General features: G+C 38.0%; 1 protein-coding gene across 1 annotated transcript in view; it reads right to left on the bottom strand.

Moving 5' to 3' along the window:
* Positions 1–2,572: 2,572 nt before the first annotated feature.
* Positions 2,573–20,660, bottom strand: part of tsc22d3 (TSC22 domain family, member 3) — a 112,807-nt gene continuing 94,719 nt past the window's right edge. Inside the window, exons 2-4 of the mRNA XM_063496604.1 lie at positions 6,983–7,016; positions 5,559–5,623; positions 2,573–4,357 (exon numbers count right to left, since the gene is read on the bottom strand). Coding sequence (XP_063352674.1) covers positions 4,243–4,357; positions 5,559–5,623; positions 6,983–7,016 — 214 coding nt within the window. The 3' untranslated portion in view covers positions 2,573–4,242. The remainder of the gene's footprint in view (positions 4,358–5,558; positions 5,624–6,982; positions 7,017–20,660) is intronic.

Here is a 20,660-nt window from a genome sequence, read left to right as displayed (position 1 = left end):
AAGCAGGTACAGGATGGGGTGACTGTGATGAGATAGGATGCCCTGAGCAGAGAGAGATGAATAACTATCTGCACAGTATACAGTAGAGCCTTCCATTCCAGTTGACTCCATACTTAAGTGTCCATATGGCTAAATCTTTTTCGCAGTGTAGCCGCAGCCATTTGTAGTCTTAGAGGACCATTGGCACAGAGTTACTAGAATCCACAGAAAAACAAGTAGTACAATCTTTTGGTAAGGCTGGATCTAAAAACACATTTCTAAAACTCAGTCCCTGTTGTTATCTTGGTCCATTAGTTCACATACAAGTAAGACACTTCTAAAAACACAAAGACATGATCAACATTTCAGATGTCTGTTCCACACAGCTTCTGCCTGGCCCCCTGTGTCTCTCTTCTTTTTTCAAGTTGTGCCTTGGCTGGCAGCAACAGTGACTGTGCTCTTGTCTTCACTTATATTCAGATTTAAACATTAATAGGTGCAGTAAAGCTCTGACATGCACCTTGTACACACCCATGGATAGTTTTTTTTGTCCTTTTGTTTAGAGGCCTGTTCTTCATGACAGAGGTCACTGGAAACTCTTACTGTCAAGTCATCAGTGACATTTAATCAGAACTCTTCGAGTCATATTTTAGCGCAGAACTCTTTGCTAACATGAATTTAGGTATTTTAACCCAAAGAATGATCTTTTTTTTAAACCCATGCAAGTAGTTTTGGTCTCTCAATTAAACCAGGCACTATGCAAAAGTTAAAACAACTGAGTGAAAATAGAAGAAAGCAAACATGGATCCTGGATTAATGACTTGATTTTATGCTAGGGAACTAGATATGTCTAAAAAAAAAAAACAAGAGCGTATCTTTGATCATTTGATCATTTAAATAAAAATGGTATGTGAGCTGATCAAATTACTACCCAGCACCTCCAGTGATCTGTTCTTCTTTTTTACAGTGTGGAAGCAGCTTGTGAAGTGAACATGCAGTACTGCTGCGTTAGTGTTGTTTTATTAGTCAATGTTAATAGGCCAAAAGGTAGGAGTACTCAGCGGGTAGCTATCTTTCATTATCGCCTTTTAGCAATGTTTGGCTTTTGACAACATAACTGATTTTTATCTTCTGATGGCTGTTGCCCACTCCTGTGAACAGGCCATTATGGTTCCAGGTGTATAGATGTTTAAAGTCAGAGGAGAAGCATGGTGGGAGTTTGAAGTAAATAGCATGTGTGAATGAATTTTTATGCGGTGCCCCCAGCCCTCTCAGATTTCGGTTGGAAAGATGCCTTTGTACCAGAAGTATTACAGTTTTTGCATTTTACAATCCCACCCACACAAATGGGGTTGCACACGTATAAAGGTACATGAACTCGGGAAAAAAAAATTGGGTATACATGAACACATTTTTCCTTGATGGTTCTAAAGAGTATGTTTAAATACAATCCCATGAGGCACAGAGAGAGGAGACAGAGAGAGAGAGAGAACGAGTGCTCATAAAACAAGTAATATGAAATACACGATCTACAGTTTTTTAAAATGTTTTTAAAATACAAGCTTTTTTTTGCAGATTTGTCCAAGCAGAGTGACTTCAATTCTTTACTTAAAATTTGCCAGGAGACAAGAACAGTGTCATTAGATTGTTCATTATGCTTTTCAGCTACAGAGTAATATAAGCCAGAGAAGTTAATTCCCTCAAAATTAATTACTTTTCCAAACTTTGTTGGACTCTCAGTCATTTACATATTTTTAATCCGTGTCAGAAAAAGTAAATGTCTAGTACATTACATGTCAGAAGAAGTAAATGTCTAGTACATTACATTGCAAGCTGTGCTTTACTAGTAGAGGAAGGACTTCTACGTTTGTTTTTCCAGGTTTCTTAACTGCAACAAGACAAAAAAGGCCACAGGGACATCAACCGTATGTATGCAAGGCTGCACTTAACACTGTTAAGCAGGTATGAAGGCTTACCATTTTCATTAGCATACATTAGCATGTAAGCTAGCTAAGATTAGCAAATTAGTCATTATAATATAGATGTTGAAATAGTCCACGAAATAGAAAAATCTTTTAGGACACATAACAATCTGAACCAGCTTTCACTGCCAGAAATGCAGTTGTCAGTGAGATTATTTTTCTTCTTTAAGACCACAATACACCAAACCAGTGATGACACTGCAGTCCAGACTGGGTTATCAAAGTCAAAAAATCTAATATCATAGCCCGGTCTGGACTACAGCAGCAGACTGACAAAATAACATTGCCCTTGTGTGACCCAACGGCATGGCAGAAAACGTCATGGTGATCAGCAGGGTGAAATACAGTGGAGTTTATGGTGTATTGATCTAAGTGATTGATATTCAACCAGATATTTCACTAAATTGACTAAACGTTCTATATGTACAGATAGCATGTTCCACTGTTGCAAAATGATAGAAATCTATACTGGTAGTTAGACCACATGCATTAAAAAAGCTTAATTTTATTGTGTCGCACTGGTAAATCCAATTCTTCCTCAAAGAAACAGACAAAGCAAATAAATTCCTTTTTCTCAAGGATTCAAGGAAGCTTTATTGTCATTCGCATCACATGTTTACATGAGGTGGAACGAAATTACGTGAAACAGGATTAAAAACAGGATTAAAAAAGTAAATAAATTAAAAAACAAACAAACAGAATAACAAGTAAGAAAATAATACAAATAAATAGAGTGCAACAACCTGAGTACCAGTATAGAGTATGGATATAGAAATATAGGTATAAATACTTTAGCAACAAAAGGGCATGATGACAAGCATTGATAAAGTGACAGTGTCAGTAAGTGTCAGTAGTGATTAAGGTGCTACAGTAAGTTTTTATTTGAGAATGGCTTATTTATATTTGGCATAAAATCTTTGCTCTGAAATAAAAGGTTTCATGATGTCCTCTCATTTCATGCAAGTGCGTGCAGTTATTGTCTCATGAGATTGTAAAAAATTGTAAAAATAAATCAAACATTAGTGATTTTCCATGCATACGTTTTTTAATTGTGACAGAAACAAGAATGTTGTAGGCTGGTCATGTATTAATGTGCACCTCCAAACACAGAAGAGACATAATCAACTAAATCACACAACCAGTAACAAGTGTACTGCATCAAAGGGCTGATATTTTTTGCACAGAAATTAGGCTGTTACCTTACAAAGTGTTTACATTGCAAGTAAAACAAATTATGAAGTATAGTCATTAAAGAATAAGAGGTTTTTATGAAGTTCTGACTGCCTGGGCTTTTAGTTATGTGTCTTTTCTTGTTTTGAATGAACCATCCTTCATGTTTTGTAGCTCAGTAATAACTCGTTAAAGCTCTTTCTTTCTGCGGCCCTTTTGTAGCTTGTAACCTTGTTTTTGATGTCTGATAGCTGAAGCAAATTGGGGTTCTTTGGCTTTGTTTGCCTTCCACCCTTAGTAAGAATAAGTATAGCATGAATATTATGTTCTAGAGCTATTGTACAATTTAAAGAGTAACTGAAACACAGACTAACTCTCTGAGTTGGACGAATGAATTGGGTATATGCGCCCTGGCAGTTGTGTCCAGGCTTATTGCCACTGTTTTCACTGGCAACAAACCTGTGAAACTACCATGAAGTGTCCTCCTGTCTCAGAAAGCAACACATAGCCACTGTGCTAAAACAAATTATTATTTTTTTAGTGTGTAGAGGAAGGAGTTAGTGCAGCAACCTAGAACTGTCTTTTTTGCCTATGCTGCTGAAAACATTATAGCAACATGATTCATTTTTTCTCTTTGTTTTTCTATGCTTCATAACTCTATTATTATATCGCACCAATATAAGAATATGTGCAAGACATACAAGCTGAAAATATGCTTTACATACTGAGCTGGTGTGTTGGAAGCATACATTGTATACTTTCCTCCTTGTCCAGTAGAAATTACATCGCCTGTAGCTCGGTATGATAAGAAGTGCCACATGAGTGATGCTGAGAGAAAATCAGAGGAAGTCAGAGAAGGAAAGAAAGGAGGAGTAGTGTGAAAAGGGAGCATGGTGATGAGGAAAAAGAAGGGGGTACAAAAAAATGATGGGAAACACTAGAGAGATCAGTTTGACATCCAAACACAAACACTCAAATAACCCCAAAGGTTATTCAAAGGTAGTTATCACACATAAGCCCAGTATATCAGAAGGAAACTTTCTCGGGTTTGCAAAGCATTTCTGCAGAATAAAACAGGTCACATTGGACAGAAATCCATCTCCAGGGCTTGTCACATCCCTCTGTTTGTTATGTAGTCTTTCAGTGAGCCACAGCGCACCAGATTAAGGGGGCCTGGCTGGTACATCTCATCCCGTGCACCAGTGACATGAGGCAAGCACACACACCTGCATAGTAGACAGATATTATGCAGCATAACGCTCACTTGCACATCTGTTGAGGAAGAGACTGGATGATTTATTTATTAGCACCCAATTAAAACTTCAGGAACAAGAACACTTCAATGGGAATATAAATATCAAATAGAGCAAGCTCTACACGACTATTTAGTCATGCAATCTGGCTTTTTCACCATGGCATGCTAGAGAAAGAAAGAGAAGCGGAAGATCAGGAAATGGAAATGGAAACACTCAGATCTTTTGTGCCGCAAAAGAATCCTTTATTTCACTCTTGTCATTTTCACCACCTCGTCTACTCTTTCTTATGATTTCTTTTTCATGTTCCTTTTTCTTTTGTTCTTAAGGGAAACAGGGTCGGTATTTCGTTTTGACAGAAGCTCTGACCACAGTATAGGCCAATCGATTGGCCTCATGGTTTAGTGCAGGAATAAATGTTGTGGGCATAGCCAAAGGCTGGAGAGGACTGATTGTGTGGCATTTGTTAAGCTCACCAGGAGTCAAGAGCAGTATTGTCTGGGTGAATATGGATTTCAGCATAGCTGAAAATGGAATGACTGCTTTCATTGCAGTCAGATGTGCGCATGAAGTCGCTGTAGCTGCAGGTAACATGCAAACATATTGTACACAGACACATATCTTATCTGTCACTGATGCTCTTTCTAGATATAATACTTCATCATACAGCAAAGGGGGGATTTTTTGATGTTCAGGACACGTGTCCTACTTCCTCTTGAATTAATCTGTCAAGACTAAGATACTTTTAAGGATAAGTGTCTTTCCTCACACAAGAACTGGGATTCATTTGAAAGTCATTACTTAATTAAAAAAGATTGGTATCAGGAGGTTAAAGAAGGGGGAAAATCCTCACAAGAGAATAGCTAATTTCCACAGAGATATAGACATCAATTATACTTATAAAAATACACTCAGGGAAAAAAAAGTAAAACTAAAATGTGCTATAGAGCTCTCTTTCAGTATGTATAGAAAGTAATACAACATACCTTTTAAACAATAAAGTGAATGGCATCAGTAATGAAGAAATTCAGGGTGTTTTTTATTGAAATGGTCAGATCACTTGTTCTACAGTGATTTGTAATGCACAACCACAACCTTCTTTTCCATATAAATGTCAGCATATAAATGAAGGACAGAGTTTCAGAGTGGCATAACAAGGATCTTGCTGTCATACCTGTATGTTGGTACCTCAGTAAAGCAGTCTGTGACCCCTCGCCAGCTTGAACCCCTCCAGTGATTCTGTTGAGACAATTTTTGTACATTAGGTTTATATTATCTCCATCCTTACATGCTGCTTCTGCACAGTTAGTACGTTATCTCCTCATCTATCTATCAGGGTATAAATAACCTTTTTTGTTAGTTTTTTTGGTCACTATTGTCACATTGCACTGCATATGTCTCCATTTACACTTGCAAAGATGGAAGAAAAGCTGCTCCAGATGGGGATATGTTGTATATTTTGTGCTCTTTTATATTGTATGCACATTTACTGAACCTTCTTCTTTGTATTAAGGCTTAATTGGTACTGACTTTACTGACTTTTTAAAGAGACCTCTCTTCTGTTTACATATACTTGGTTTGCTGTACCCTTTGTTCTAGTCTTTTTAAATGTTTGAGAGAGACCGAGGGAGACTGAAAATGAAGGAGGGTGGTGGGGGGTGTCTTGTTAAAGACAAGTTAAATCACTCAGAAAACAGCAGCACATCTGTAAAATTAATAGAAAAGCTTTTCATAACAGGGTGCTGTCTGACATGCTGGCAGTCTGCCACCTATCATCGGAGTGTTCTTATTACCTCTGACATATTAGATGTGATGTGTTCTGTGGCTCTGGTAATAAACTAGAACCCCCCACTCTACTGACAGGTCCACATCATCAATATGTTCCATTTGATCCTGTCTTAGCCTCTTTCTCATGCTGCCATTCATTTAGAAAGGACAGATGGTCAGATAGGTGAGGATTAGATGTAAGGAGAAGATGCTAATATTTGTTGATGATATGCACATATATTTTGACTCACTTTATGAGTGTGGGTTTTAAATATCTGTGAGCCATTTGAATGTACTATATGTGCCAACATGTGTATCTGTCTCACTTCTCCTTTCATCAGTCTTCAACTGAACACTTCCCATCAACGAGCTGTCTATTTGACAGAGACCTTCTTTTGCCGCAACGTCAGAAGCAAGACAAGGCCTGAGCAGGGCAGTGGGACCTGGTAAAGATTTGTCAGACTGGTCGAAAAGGAAAACCTGCACACAGGCCAAGCTTAGGATGATTTATAGGGCTTATTTCTGAGAATGGTAAAGTGAAATTAATCATGTTCCCACCTGACATCGCTGCTCAGCAGTGATAAATGACAAGCTGCCAGGGATAGACAGTGAGCCATCCATGTAGTGCCCGCCGATGTGCTCTTTCCTCAGATAGCCTGACCTGGGGTGCTGCCTTGCCAGATGCCCCCCATGGATGGCCGGTACCAGGCGCACCGGGGCCAACCCTGTCCCCTCCCACTCTACCCTCCCCCCTCCAGCTGAGTACCCATGCAGGGGCCTAATGACTTGGGGACAGGCTGCCAAACAGATGGAAAGTGGAACAGGGCTTACCTCATCAGGTATCAGTGTTGTCTGATGCCAGGTCCTGTTAAGGCCACAAAGCAAATTCATTTCAATTTTATTTATATAGCACCAAATCAAAGCATTCACTTCAAGGATCTTTATACTGTAAGATAAAGATTCTACAATAATACAGCATTACAATATACCACAATACAAAACAATACACATCCTGAGTGTGGGAAACTAAAACCCGTACTGGAGATAGAAGCCGTATTTTCTAAATGTACTGCTTTTTTCACAAGTGGGGAAGTAGAAAAATGTGTATACGTACATACTGACTGTACACCTGTCACGTCTTTTGACTGAAATGAAGTGTGAATGGATCTTTCTTCACAGCAAACATTTCAGCAGGCAAAGAAATGAAAATGACAGGTGTATTTAGTGACAAATTAGTTATGGCTGCTGTCCACTTAGAGGGGGTCCAAGTATTGTGTCTTATGGGACTATATAAAAGCATTTGTGCCATTGCTGCTGTCGTTAATTAAAATTGTGATTCGGTCCCAAAAAAAAGTTACATCTGTGACGTAGTCAGATTTGACCTAGAAGTTATTATACAACATTATGGAATATGTCAATAAATACATAGTAATAAAAATCATACACTAATATATGAATGTTGCATATTATTAATAGAACTGTGATAATAACAGAGACACGTACAGTGCTATCTTTCAGTTACACAGGAGGGCTTGTGTTTAACTTCTAACATCTTACTGCACACATTATATACCTGCTGTGTCACAATGAGAAAAAAGTTAAATAGTAATAAACTCATGTAGTATATGAATGTTTCATAATATTAATAAAACTATTTAAGCCAACAAAGTGCACTGAATCACATTTCAATGTATAGTGCATACATGCAAATGTTTTGAGCTCACACAGACACACACACACACACACTCGTCCCTTGTCTCTCGGTTGTACAGCAGATATTGTGCTTGATTTCTTACATCTCACTGCACACCTGTCACATTCGACACCCACACAAGCATAAACACAGACACACATTTTACTGGGGATGACACTTGATGCGGGACTGTTAAAACAAAGTGTTTTCTTTATTTTCTCCAATATTAGATGTAACGCTTTTTGAAGAAGACTTTATTGTAATCACATTATATTTTTCAGTAACACATGCTACCTGTTATTGTACTTAATTCAGTAATCACATTACAGTTACAATTATGCCATCACTTGTGTCACAGAGGTTTTTCAGTTATCTGCAGAATGGACAAATCACGCCTCATTCTTAAGGCACATTTGCTCTACAATCAGCTCATTTTGATTCAGGGAAGAGGAAAATAGCAGAGCAGTCCACAGTTTCTGAGGAGTAAAGGTATGGACATTACTTTTATTTTTATTGGACCAAAGAACAATATTCCAATGGCCAAGTGCAAACTGAGCCTAAGATGAAAACAAATTCCCAATTCTGCTAACGCAACTTTGTCACTTTGCAGAAATCTGCTGACCGGGTGTGCAAAGTTAGTGAAGAGTGACGTTATTCCTGAGGGTATGCCAACCCTAGCCCAGCAGCCTAAAGTTTAACAGGAAGCAAAGGTAGTGACAAGCAGTCAGATGTCCAGCATCCCACATTTCACTGCTGTCTTCTTCATAAGCAATACATTCTATAAACTGTGCATATTTTAAACCAGAAAAGCTTTGTGAAAGCTAAAAGCTGTCTAAGGTCCTTGAAATAATAATTCAAGTCTGTAGCTGACAAACAACTAAAATATGATAGTGTGTGTACACACATATATATATATATATATATATATATATATATATATATATATATACATATATATACATATATGAACTTTAAACAGAAAGACACACAACTACAAAAGTGACAGAAGATAAAAATCTTTACTTTGATTTTTGAGACTGGGTTACATAATAGGAGATGCTCAGGACAAAGGAGCACTTTGTATAATGGGACATGATATCTGATTTCTTTGCCAAACGCAACCCTTTGTGTACTTGTACTTTGCCTTGACCTTCATTACTTTTTTATTTTTTACTATTGAAATCCTGATAAGGACCATTTCTCCAAATACTTTCCTTTTTTCATTCATTATTTTCAGACAAAAGATTTACTTACACAATGTGTCCTTCAATAAAACATTAAAATATGTGAATATAGCGATGGCCCTTCTAAACAACCTGGCAGATTATTTAATTTTAAGATGTTTTATCTGGACCCTGTACTCTGAGTTATATGATGTCACTCACTATTAGGGGCAACATTCATCCACCTGCTCACCTCACGTTTCTGTTTGGTATACAACATTTATCTGAGCATTCAGAGCATGGCAAACAATTCCTCCCTCATTAATGTCAGCAGTGACATTGCAACATTGGTTGTACTATTATTTCCCATAAGTCAGGTTAAGCTATTTATTGCCCTAAACAATAATGTAGACATTAGGGGCCTTTGATTGAATGTCCATGTTTCCCTGTTGTTCTGTTTAGACGTGCATGCGCACATGAAAAATGACTCCCTTGAAAACCCCAAAGCAGTCACCTATGGCATGATTTCACTCTCTCCCATGAAAATAAATATTCTTTACCCTTGACAGCAACATAATTAATAGTGATGTTTAGCAGGTCCATTTCAACGGACCCACTTAATCTAATTTTGTTTCCACTCCACGATTTGTAAATTACGGCAAAATGACGCGCCATTTACCACTGTCTCTGTCTGCGACAATGGCAATTTTTCTTCCTGTGTAATTCTCTCTTTTTGTGGCTCTCTTAGCAGAGGATTTTAAAAAAAGAAACACTCATCTCTTCTTTTCTCCTCTTCCCCCCTGCCATTCTTCCTCCTCCTTTCTCCACTTTTTCTTCAGCTGCTTTCCAACTCCCTTACTCCCCTCTCTGCTTTTCTGTCCAATTTAGCGGCATTCTAAGCCGCTGAGACCCTCCAACACATTAGCTGTTTTACAGCTTCCCCAGAACACATTATGAGCACTGATCTAAAATGTCAGCACTACAAATGCCTTGTCCACATTCCATTATTTGCCACTAAATGTTAAGCGTTTATATTCACACAGTGTTACATTGACATTTTAGAACAAGAAGTGAGAGTGTTGCCTGGTGATTTTGCGCCACCATTACATATCATTTGTGAACATGCTAACAAATGACAATCATCCAGGTGGCCAAAGACCTGTTTCCCTTTGTTCACTGTCCAGAGAATTGTCAGAGGGGAAAAAAAAACTTGATATGATGGAGTTATCTATTCATAAAAAATCTCTCTTGAAGTACTGACGGGGAAAAGGTTACGCCAGCCTCCGAAAACTGGAGACATTTAGCTCCAAATGTCACAAAAGAATATTCTACTTAATAATAAGCCACGAAACGAAAAACCTGTGAAACATGACTATGGAAATGTTTGAGATTACTCAGCGTGAAGTAGCAAAAAATGTAAATTACTCAAGGGGGTTATTTTCCAACATGTTTGCTTGATATTCTGTGACATGGTAACACTCAGATTTACTTGACGCTGACATTTTCACACCTGATATATGCAGAGTGGGTTCTGTGTTTCTAAGTCTTGGATATCATAGCATAGTTTAACGTGCAGAATCTAGCCAGAAAAAAAAGAGGACTTTGAATTAATGAGTCGAGGCAAAATGTTTGAACAAACTTCTTAGCTCCGAAGGAGCGCAGGGGCTCGACCCAACTAGAATTCACAATGTCAGCTAGGTGGACTGTCATTTTAAACTTGCCACAGAGGACTGATGAAGCCTGACAAATACCACCCAGTAAGAAGAAAAGAAAGAGAAAAAAAGAAAATACAATTAGCAGGCTCATTGGACAGGGCAGAGGTACCCATTTATTTAAACTGCTGCTTGACAGCTACTAGCTGGTATCTCTGAATTTCTGTTTTGTGCTCTTCTGTTCTCTGTGTGTGTGCCTGAGTCTCTGCATGTAACATATTTGGATCTCAGCTATTTAGTTGTGCTAGTGCCTCGTGTACTTTAGTTGATAACTGCTTTTATTCTCAGCCAGAAGTGGCCACACAGTTTGGCAACATTCAATCCCCACATTAGGCTCCGTAATGAACAATTATCTAAGTGAGACATGCATGGGGGGGAAGCAGCTTCTGGGAGGGATAACTAGGGTTGTAGAGAACAGTGATTGATTGAGTATCTTGCGGCCAATTCCTCCGTGACATCCGTGTTATCAAGTGACAGCAAGACGAAAATCAGTTTATTTGAGAAGGCTATTCCCTGAGAGAGTGGGAAAGAGAGAAAATGAGAACAAAAAAAGACAAAAGACTTGAACTGAAGAAGGAGGTTAGACAAAGAGGGGAGAAGAAAGAGAGGCTGAGAGGGAGAGAACACTAAATATGTTTTCAGTACAGCCATGGCAGACAGCGATGATGAACACCGTGTATTGATTGGGTGGAGCAACCTGTAAAACAAGGTCCTTTTGAGCTATGTGGCTATGGTAAATGACTTCACGATGTTCGGCCTTTGTTTTGTTTCCAGTCAGTGTCAGAGCCCGTAGCCGAACTGCCCCGATTGGAAAGAAAAAAGTACTTCCATAGAGCACTACTGTAGACAACTTGGAGAGACAGAGATCTTTGTATGCTTGTGTGTGCGTGAGGTGTTCGAAGGTGGGCATTCACTGTAGTCAGGCATTCGGGTGATGTCTCTGAGGGACTGCGAAGCGGCCAAGCAAGAGTCTGCTGAGGTGCAAACATAAAAGAACGGGAAAATTTGTCAGAGCTGAAGTGAAAAAGAGTGAATTACATCGTTATGCTCAACCCACTTGCCTTCCAGCTTTATGTTCTCACACACATATCTTGTCAACTTCAACCTATGTTGAGCAATATAAAAAAATAATCTAAAAGATGTCAATAATCATATCTGGCACTGTATTTATAAGTGCTGTTTAGCTGCACATTGTGATAGAAATATAGCACTCGGGAGATATAAAAATAAAGTACACAGTTAGATGCATTTATTGTGGAAATACTTCACATCAAGGAGAAAGAGAAGCGCAAACTCACTTCACCACTTATCATCACCCAGTTTTAAAGGCTGTGCTCTCAGAGAGTATTTAAACAATACGACAACTTATGTTTAACCGTCTTTCCAGATTTCATCTATATAACTTTCAGCTCTTATAGCCTTCAGGCCTTTCCATTCATAAATACAAGATAGAAAACAGAAGCCAATTGTCCAAGTCACCTGCAATGTGACATGATCACAAAAAAAGAGCACTTCTGACCTCTTGACACGTGGCCAAGTAAGAGGTGTCCAAAACTGTCCTTCAGGCACAATGCTGAGCAGATCAATTAATAGATAAATGTGTTTTGCAGTGGACTGAAGTTTACCTAAAAACTTCACAGCAAATGACTCTGAAGAGTCTGACAGAGAGAAAGACATGTGGCACTGAGGATTAAAGCAAACAGAAAAGTGGCTGACTAGCTTAAAGTGGTTGGGAATGGCTGGACCTTAGTAAGGAAAGAAGGGGCGATTTACTGGAAGCTTCAACATCTAGGAATGTAGGCAGATGAATAAATACTGTTTATCCTTATTAAACATATTGACCACAAAGAAATGAGTTAACTGTTACTGGGTGGACTATGAGAGTTTTCAACATCCTCATTCTTAAGCTACTCTTTGTGAGTAAAGTTTGGTGATGTCTTGATTTTTGTTTTTTAATTCAGTCTTTTAAAGCAACAGAAAACCTTAACGAATTACACTGGGTGATTGTGGTTTACAAACTGTTAGTTAATTTGATTAGAAATCCAATCCTCATGTCATGAATTTTGGTTGGAGGCTAACACTTTTACTTACAATTGGATTTGGTCTCTGGCTTTAAATAAATCACTTCTGTCTCATTTAAGCAGCTTGACTTAATGTTCTACTACTATTCTCTCTCCCAAACATCCATAATGATTGACTCACACAGATTGAAGTTATATTAACAGACTGTTTTACATGTCCCGTGGTGCTCTTCTTACAGTGGGGCTCTTAATCCAGCCCTTTAGGTGTCTACTTATGTGCTTTTATGGATGATGGAGCCAACACTGAGCCCACGTCTATGGCACCTACAGCCTTTGCATTTTTCCATTTGCACTTCCTTCTTGGGTACAGCAATACACAGTTTTTACACAAAAGCCTTATATAATGAGAGTGAGAGAGGCTTCTATTATTTATTCAGGTGGAAATGGTTTTTCAAAAGCACCCGACGCCTCCTTGCATTTTGGTCTTCTCAGTTGTTATCTCTTCTGTTTTTCACCATCTCGTCCTCTATTTCTTGGCTAATGTGCATGTTGTGTGGCATGTATGCATGTGTATTGCCACAACAGTGCTCGGAACAATACGCAGAGCTCCTAGCATTTCAATTAGGTTAGGTCCCTCTCCTACCATGCAGTCGTCTCCTTAAATGAATATTTGCACAGTATTGATTAGCATTAAACCCACAGCGGTGTCTTTCATTTGCATGTAGCAGCCAAGGAGGATCATTGGGGAAAAATAATAAATGACATTAGCCATGAAAAAGGAGGAGAGAGGGAAAAAGCTATGGGATGCAAGAAAAGAGATGGAATCTAGGTTGTGTGGGTGGTGGCAAAGATATCAAAAAAATCTTTTCTCTCAACAGGGTTTTCCTTAATAATCCAACCATTATCTTGTGTTTCTCTGCTCACCATTGGGCCTCAGACTACCATGCTTTGCAATCTGGCCCTCATCAGCACAGACAGCCAGATAGAGAGAAGAAGCAGTGAGGCTGGCAGTAGTGTAAGGGGTTGCAATGAATGGTTGGCCGGGCACCTCACTGTAGGATACCAGAGAGATAATAATGTGTGGAGGCAAGCAGGAGCCGTGTATGTCTTGCAAAAGAATAATTGCTACCCTTTCAAGAGCCATTTCTTAATTGGCCTGGCTGTTGTTGAGGGGAACTTGGAGAGGAGACAAGTGAGAGAAAGACTGAGAGTAAGACAAAGAGAAAGAGTCAGAAGAGGACAGGGAGAGAGGAGAGCGGAGGAGAGGAAAAGTCTCCTACTCACAACTCATTGTGTGCCTGCATGTGTGTATGTCTATATGTCAGGGGGGCTGGTGTAGGTGTTGCTGAGACTTCTCTGCACCTCTGTTGCCCTGGGAGCAGTAGTCATGGAGCCGATCTTCAACCAGAAGATATTTCACACACGCACACACTGGCACTGTAGCACACATCGACTAAATGGATGCAGGCTGACAGCAACAGAAATGTAAAAAAAAAAAAAAAAGCTGACCAAAACAACTAAATACACATGGCACGCAGTGCACTGTACTATAAATTTTTGACAGAGCTTGAGTTTAAAAGAGACATTTATTTATTTACAGTACTGTGCAAACGTCTCGAGTCACCCCCTAGTTTGCTTCCAAGGAGCCAGACTTTCTTGTAATTTTTTAAAGTGTTCTTGAACAATAGTTCTCAAGGATTTCGGAAGGACATTCAAATGTTTTCTTTGCACATTGGCTGTGTTTTCATTCATTTTCAGTCCAGGCCTTGCACCTGACCATTTTCAGAGGAATGTTTTGTTTGTTAAGCCACTTAACACTGACCTGTGAATCATTCAAGCATTAAAAAAGCACATCCAACTCTAGGGACGAAACAGTGTTGTGTCTACACATAACAGACAATTTACAGTAACAAAGACAAAATTTTAAATTGTACCTGTAGGCACATATTATTTTGTATATATCCCTGTTGATTGTATACATTTCTCCTGTTTGCTATTTATTCCTGCTGTCTACTATTTAAATTTTATTCCATCACAGTTGGTGTGGAGCACCCACAAATTTCGTTGTACATGCACAATGACAATAAAGAGCTGCTCTATATTGGCAGCCTTTTGCAAAAACACATCATTTGTTCCTTTTTCTTTAGTTTAATTTATGAACCATGCTGAAAACAAGACAGCTCGACAGGCATAAAACAATATTTTTGGACCAAAAGGGTGATTCCCAGGAATGTATTATTTGAAAACTTGGCATGTTATGCAATGTGTCCTAAAAATTGGAGGAACCTGGACAAGTGGAAGCCAAAAAAACTATAGCACATGAATAGTATCTGAAAGTCATGTCCTTAAGAAATAGGAGAAAATCTAGCAAAGACAACCGAACCTAAGAAATGCATCTGGCCATCGAGCTGATCTACTGTTCTCCGAAGCCTCATAAGAAATTGTCTCAGTGGAAGGATGCATGTCAGGAAACAATTTATAGGAAGGGAAACAAGGAGAAAAAGGTTTATGGGCACTAAATTAGACAAGAGCTGGACTCTAAATCTTATGGTTTTATGGCGTGATGAATCCATTTTAAAATTTTCAACTCCACTCATTCATTGTTAGTATGAACAGAGGAAGTCAGGAGTGAACAGTAAGTGTCTACAGTTATCAGCTCTGTCATGGTTTTGGTCTGTATTTCAGCCAATGGTCAAACTTGATGGAATTATGAAAGCAGAGAAATACAATGAAATTTTGATCCTCCTACCAATACCACTTGGAAAGTGCCTGATTGGTAACTTTTTCTCTATGACAATGATCCCAAACACACTACTAGTGCAGTAAAAGCATACCTGGATAGAAAAACACACAATGGAGGATGTGGTTATAGATTAGGGAGGTCAATCTATGATCTCAACATATTTCATGCAATGTGGGATCTTTTTGACAGAGAACAGGACAAAAGGCAGCCAAGAATATTGACTGTCCTTCATGGAGCCTGAGTAACTATTTCTCAAGACTGCTTCAAAATATTACAAGAAGCCTGCCAAAGAGAGTTCAGGCTGTGTTGAAGAATAACAGTGATTATATCAAATTTTGATTTTCGGGCTTGTTAAAATTGTACAAACTCTGTTTTTGCTTTCTGTACTTTATTTCCATGTTTGATTGGAGATGTTTCAATAAATCACTGCACTGCACTTTCCCATTTTCTATATAATAACAAGCAGAGATGGGCAGTAACGCGTAATCCGATTACCTTTTTCAAGTAACAAGTAATGTAAGGGATTACTATTGGAAAAAAGTAATTAGATTACTGTTACTTTCCCATAAGCACGCTGCGTTACTGCGTTGCTAAACCGTGATTTTGTTTGTGTGAGTGTCTCATGACAATGACATAAGCGTGTGTGACGTCCGTGGCAGCAACAGACGTGTGTAGATCAACAATGGACAATATGGAGTGCGGGTGAGAGTACGACCATGCAGCGTTTAAAGCGTGGAAGTACTGACATTACTTTGAGTTTGATTCCATAAAAAGTGACAAAAACATTAGCGTGCACTGTACACTCTGCGTGACAAAAACATTAGGGTCCACTGTACACTCTGTGTGACAAAAACATTAGCGTCCACTGCGTGTGGGAAGAAAACTTCTTTCTACAGCGAAAAATCAAACTTCAAATCTGAGCAAGCACCTAGCAAGCAGCCACTTGAATGTGAAATTCACAGAGAAACACCAGGATCCTCCCACTGACATGACCGCTGTGGCACCGGGCAGACCTCTGCCTGCTCCACTCCTCCTAAACAGGTGAAAATTGATTTAAGAGCGACAGGACAAACTGCCGCTGAAACTTTCATTTTATTTATCTTTTTGCTGTGTTTTACTTTCATCTATTTGAAAGAGCGAGTGAAAACACAAAACATTATTTTATTTTATATGCTGGAATATGCAGAAAATAGGTTTAAATGTTAAGGAATTTCTTCAAGTCAAAGACAGTTGCATATAATTTAATTTTTGCTTAATGCAATGTGCATAACATTAAAAGATAAAAAAATGAAAAAAAACCCATTTTTTTAAAAGAGGCTTTCCATTTGATTCAATTTTATCTGATGGATTATGCAGAAAAAATAGAATTGGGCTGAAAGGTCTATTGCTTTATTACGTATTCAGGACGTGTATCATGTTTTTAAAAAGTAACTTTTTTTTTTTTTTCGCCTGTCCCGTTTGGTTCTTTTGCCATCAGAATTATTGTCTAAAGGCAAAGAAAGATGCCCAACGGATTTACTTTACCAAATGGACCATCCCGGCCTTGCCGTATTGGTCTATTTGATTCACCTTTGCTTTTATTGTTTATTTTATTTTGTTATTTAAAAAGTAACTAAATAATTACTTTTTAAAATAAGTAATCAGTAAAGTAACAGATTACATTTTGGAGAAGTAACCACTAATTAGTAACTAATTACTTTTTTCAAGTAATTTGACCAACACTGATAACAAGTGATTCTGTACTGTACAGTTTTTTGGGGGCAAATTTTTGCTTTTTTTAAGTAACGCTTCTTTAAACAAGTGATGAGTCTCTTAAAGTCCAGAAAACAGAATAAATGGAATATTATTTGGGTTTTGAGGGAAACACGTGGTTATTGGAAAAGACAGACTATTATAGATTATTTGGAGGTCAATTCAGTCCTCAAGGCAGCTGCATGTCAAAGCCTACCATAAGTGAAGAACAAAGTTTGAAGCAGAAGTACTGTAAAATGTTTATGCCTCATAGCACTAACAGACCATGAAATATTTGCAGAAATGTAATAAGGTTAACAATCAATACTATTGATGTAACAATTACTTAGGAAGTGTGGATTTTCTGGCTTTCAACATAACCTTTCTAGTTCGCTTTCCTTTGTATTTTTTCTCCTTTAACTGCAAAAAATGCAGGACAGTACAGTAAGAGCTATGTTTAATGTGATGTTATGTCGTCATCAACTGAAAGTGCAGCGAGACGTTACGACTTAAAATGTATGCATTTTAATATTTTTTCATTAATGCTTAATTAATATGAAGAACTAATGAAAAAAATAACAAAAACACTGCCTTAATAAATAAATCAATTAATTAATATTAAGTGTGCCAACATGACAAGCTAAATGTAGGAGTTAATTAATTTTAATATAACAAATGTGAGCAGATTGACAAGTTTATTTGCTTCTTTAATTGTTTATCTTTATATGACTCCTCTTCTTATTCACTATTTTTTTCTGGTTTTATTTTGTTTTAATTACTTTATGCTTTATGCATCATTATGCAAATTAAGTTCGCTGTCATTCAAAGTGTGTTATCAGGTCAAAATTATGAATTTGTTCTGATAAACATCATGTCTTGCTTGTACGCCAGATGCCAGGCTTATTTACAATACAAATAGCTTCCTTTAGATAGGAGATTGCCACAGAACTTGGGTTCTTAGCTAAGAATTGTGTGATCTCTGAGGGTGGGATACAGTTTAAGGATTTTATGTATTTATCCATAAAAATATAAAATTATACCAAGTGCTGTTACGTTGAAATTGCTCTTTAAATTCCTAGTCTACTCACTTGATTCCATTCACTATCATACAACCATGACTTCTTCTTTCTCTAACCCAAAAAAGCCTTGTGATATTGGCAACAGAATTACCTGCAAGTGCTCAACTGCCCAACCTATGATCGTGTATTATACCTATAGAGTTAGGGTTAGGGTATTAAGCCACTGCTCCCAAATTGTTTCAAACCAAAGGGTCAATCTCAATGTCCATATTTGCTGAACTGAGAACACATTCCATCAGACAGAGTGTCCACATGAAAAAAATAAACAGTCCTGAGTGATAGTATTATATTTTTATAGTATTATTTTCTGCTTCAGTTCACAAGTGATCTTCTTAGACAGCAATTTCTGTTCTTTTGGAGTAGGATTAAAGAATGATGACGCTCAATCAACCAATAGGAGAATGGTTGATCCCATGATAGTCTTTGAATCAAGGTCAATGTTACTTCATTTGTACCTGTAGGTAAATTTGGTTTAGAGAACAATGATAGCATTTGGTATCCCTTCACAAAACACACGCCTGTTTAAACCTGACAGACACATATTTGGTAAAGTGACATGATGAATCAAATCAAAAACATGATGGCAGCAGGGACAAAGCTGTTTTTATAATGCTTTGTCCTGCATCTTGGAACTAGAAACCTCCATCCTGAGGGAAGAAGCTGAAATTCACTCCGTAGAGGATGGGAACCATTATTAAGAATTGTACCTGTTTAGTGTACAGGGAGGCTAAACAGGGCTGAGACTCACCTATCAGACAACTGGACCATCTCACTAGGGTAGGGCAATATGGCCAAAAATATTTGTCACGATATATATTTGAAAATTTGCGATAACAATATAACTGACGATATAATAGATGTGAGACAAAATACTCTACAGCTCCACAACTTTATTAGTGCAAAACCCCCCCATCAATTCTTTTTCAGTTAAACAAGCAGCTATTTTTTTTTATTATTTTTATTATTGCTATATAAAAATTTAACAGTGCAAATGCAAATTCCTTGCTGACAATTTAACCAAAAGGCATTTTCAGTGGAAATGGGCTGGCATATCCTGAACATAACCATGTATAATATCCACAAAAGTTAAAAAGAGGTGCTTTGCAACATGAAACTGCAGTGTGCCAAATAAATAAGTCAAATACATATTTTTCGGACCATAAGGTGCGAAGAATTATAAGGCGCATCAAGCGAAACAAAACAGTCAGATAAGTCAAATTTTACTGAACTTATTCTTCTTGCTTCCTCCACTTCTGTACCATTGACTAGTTAATGCTGAATTCTCTCGCAGCTGCTCTGTTCCTATGTTCCACTGCACGACTGATAGCCTTGAGTTTAAAATGCGCTTCATACGCATGTCTTTTAACAGTTGCCAGTTTGGGGTCCTTATACACACACTATATGGTAATATTATGTTGAAGCACAGTATGTATTACTCCGCGAGGCTCCTGCCTACAATAGCCGTAATGCTCCGACAATCCATCAAGCGGTGCAGCTTCGTAACTTACCAAAGTCGCATTAAAACATCTTTTAACAGATTTTTGAGCACCGTGTACCACATAAAATGGGTTTGAGGTCAGTAAGCATGACCAGAATTCATAAGGCACACCGGATTATAAGGTGCACTGTTGATTTTTGAGAAAATTAAAGGCTTTTAAGAGTACCTTAAAGTCCGAAAAATAGGGTAATAACGTATAAAAAAGTGCTTTGTTGTGTATCTGACAGAGAAAAACCAAACCAGTTCCACACCACTGAAGTTGCACCATTTTTACAAACCAATTCTGGTTCATCTGTTTCATTCAACCATCCGCTTTTGCCCTTCTCATTCTCCGTCGCCACCATGCTTTTTCTGCCATGTGCGTATGAAAACAAAGGCACTGCGCATGCGTGTTTTACCCATATTCTATCGCGATATTTCATTTTCTTATCATTGCCTAACATTATACAGGTATGCCGTGAACGGTGTAATATGACCCAGCCCTGCATCTCACTATGATTCAGTGAGTTTTTCTCTGTAACATCACACTTCATTGTTTTATGTGTACACAGATACAGAAATGCATAAAGAATTTAAGTTAAAAACTATAAGCTGAAATGTATTCTGGTACAATAACATATTAAACCCTGTAACTGGTTGGGCCATTCCAGAACCTTCTTTGTTTTTTGAACCATTCAAAGGTGGACTTTCTGGTGTGTTTCAGATCATTGTCCTGCTGCATAATCCAAGTGCCTTTGACCTCTGGGCCACGATCTGATGGATGGGCATTCTCCTTCAAGATTTTCAGATAGAGAGAGCAGAATTCATGGTCCTATTTTAAATACAACCAGTTGTGAAGTAGAAAGAAGCCCCAGATCAACACACTACTA

The sequence above is a fragment of the Pelmatolapia mariae genome, linkage group LG2, assembly GCF_036321145.2.
Source record: "Pelmatolapia mariae isolate MD_Pm_ZW linkage group LG2, Pm_UMD_F_2, whole genome shotgun sequence".
Classification (NCBI taxonomy): Eukaryota; Metazoa; Chordata; class Actinopteri; order Cichliformes; family Cichlidae; genus Pelmatolapia; species Pelmatolapia mariae.
The sequence above is the reverse complement of the archived record's forward strand: the minus strand, read 5'-3'. Positions and strand labels throughout refer to the sequence as shown.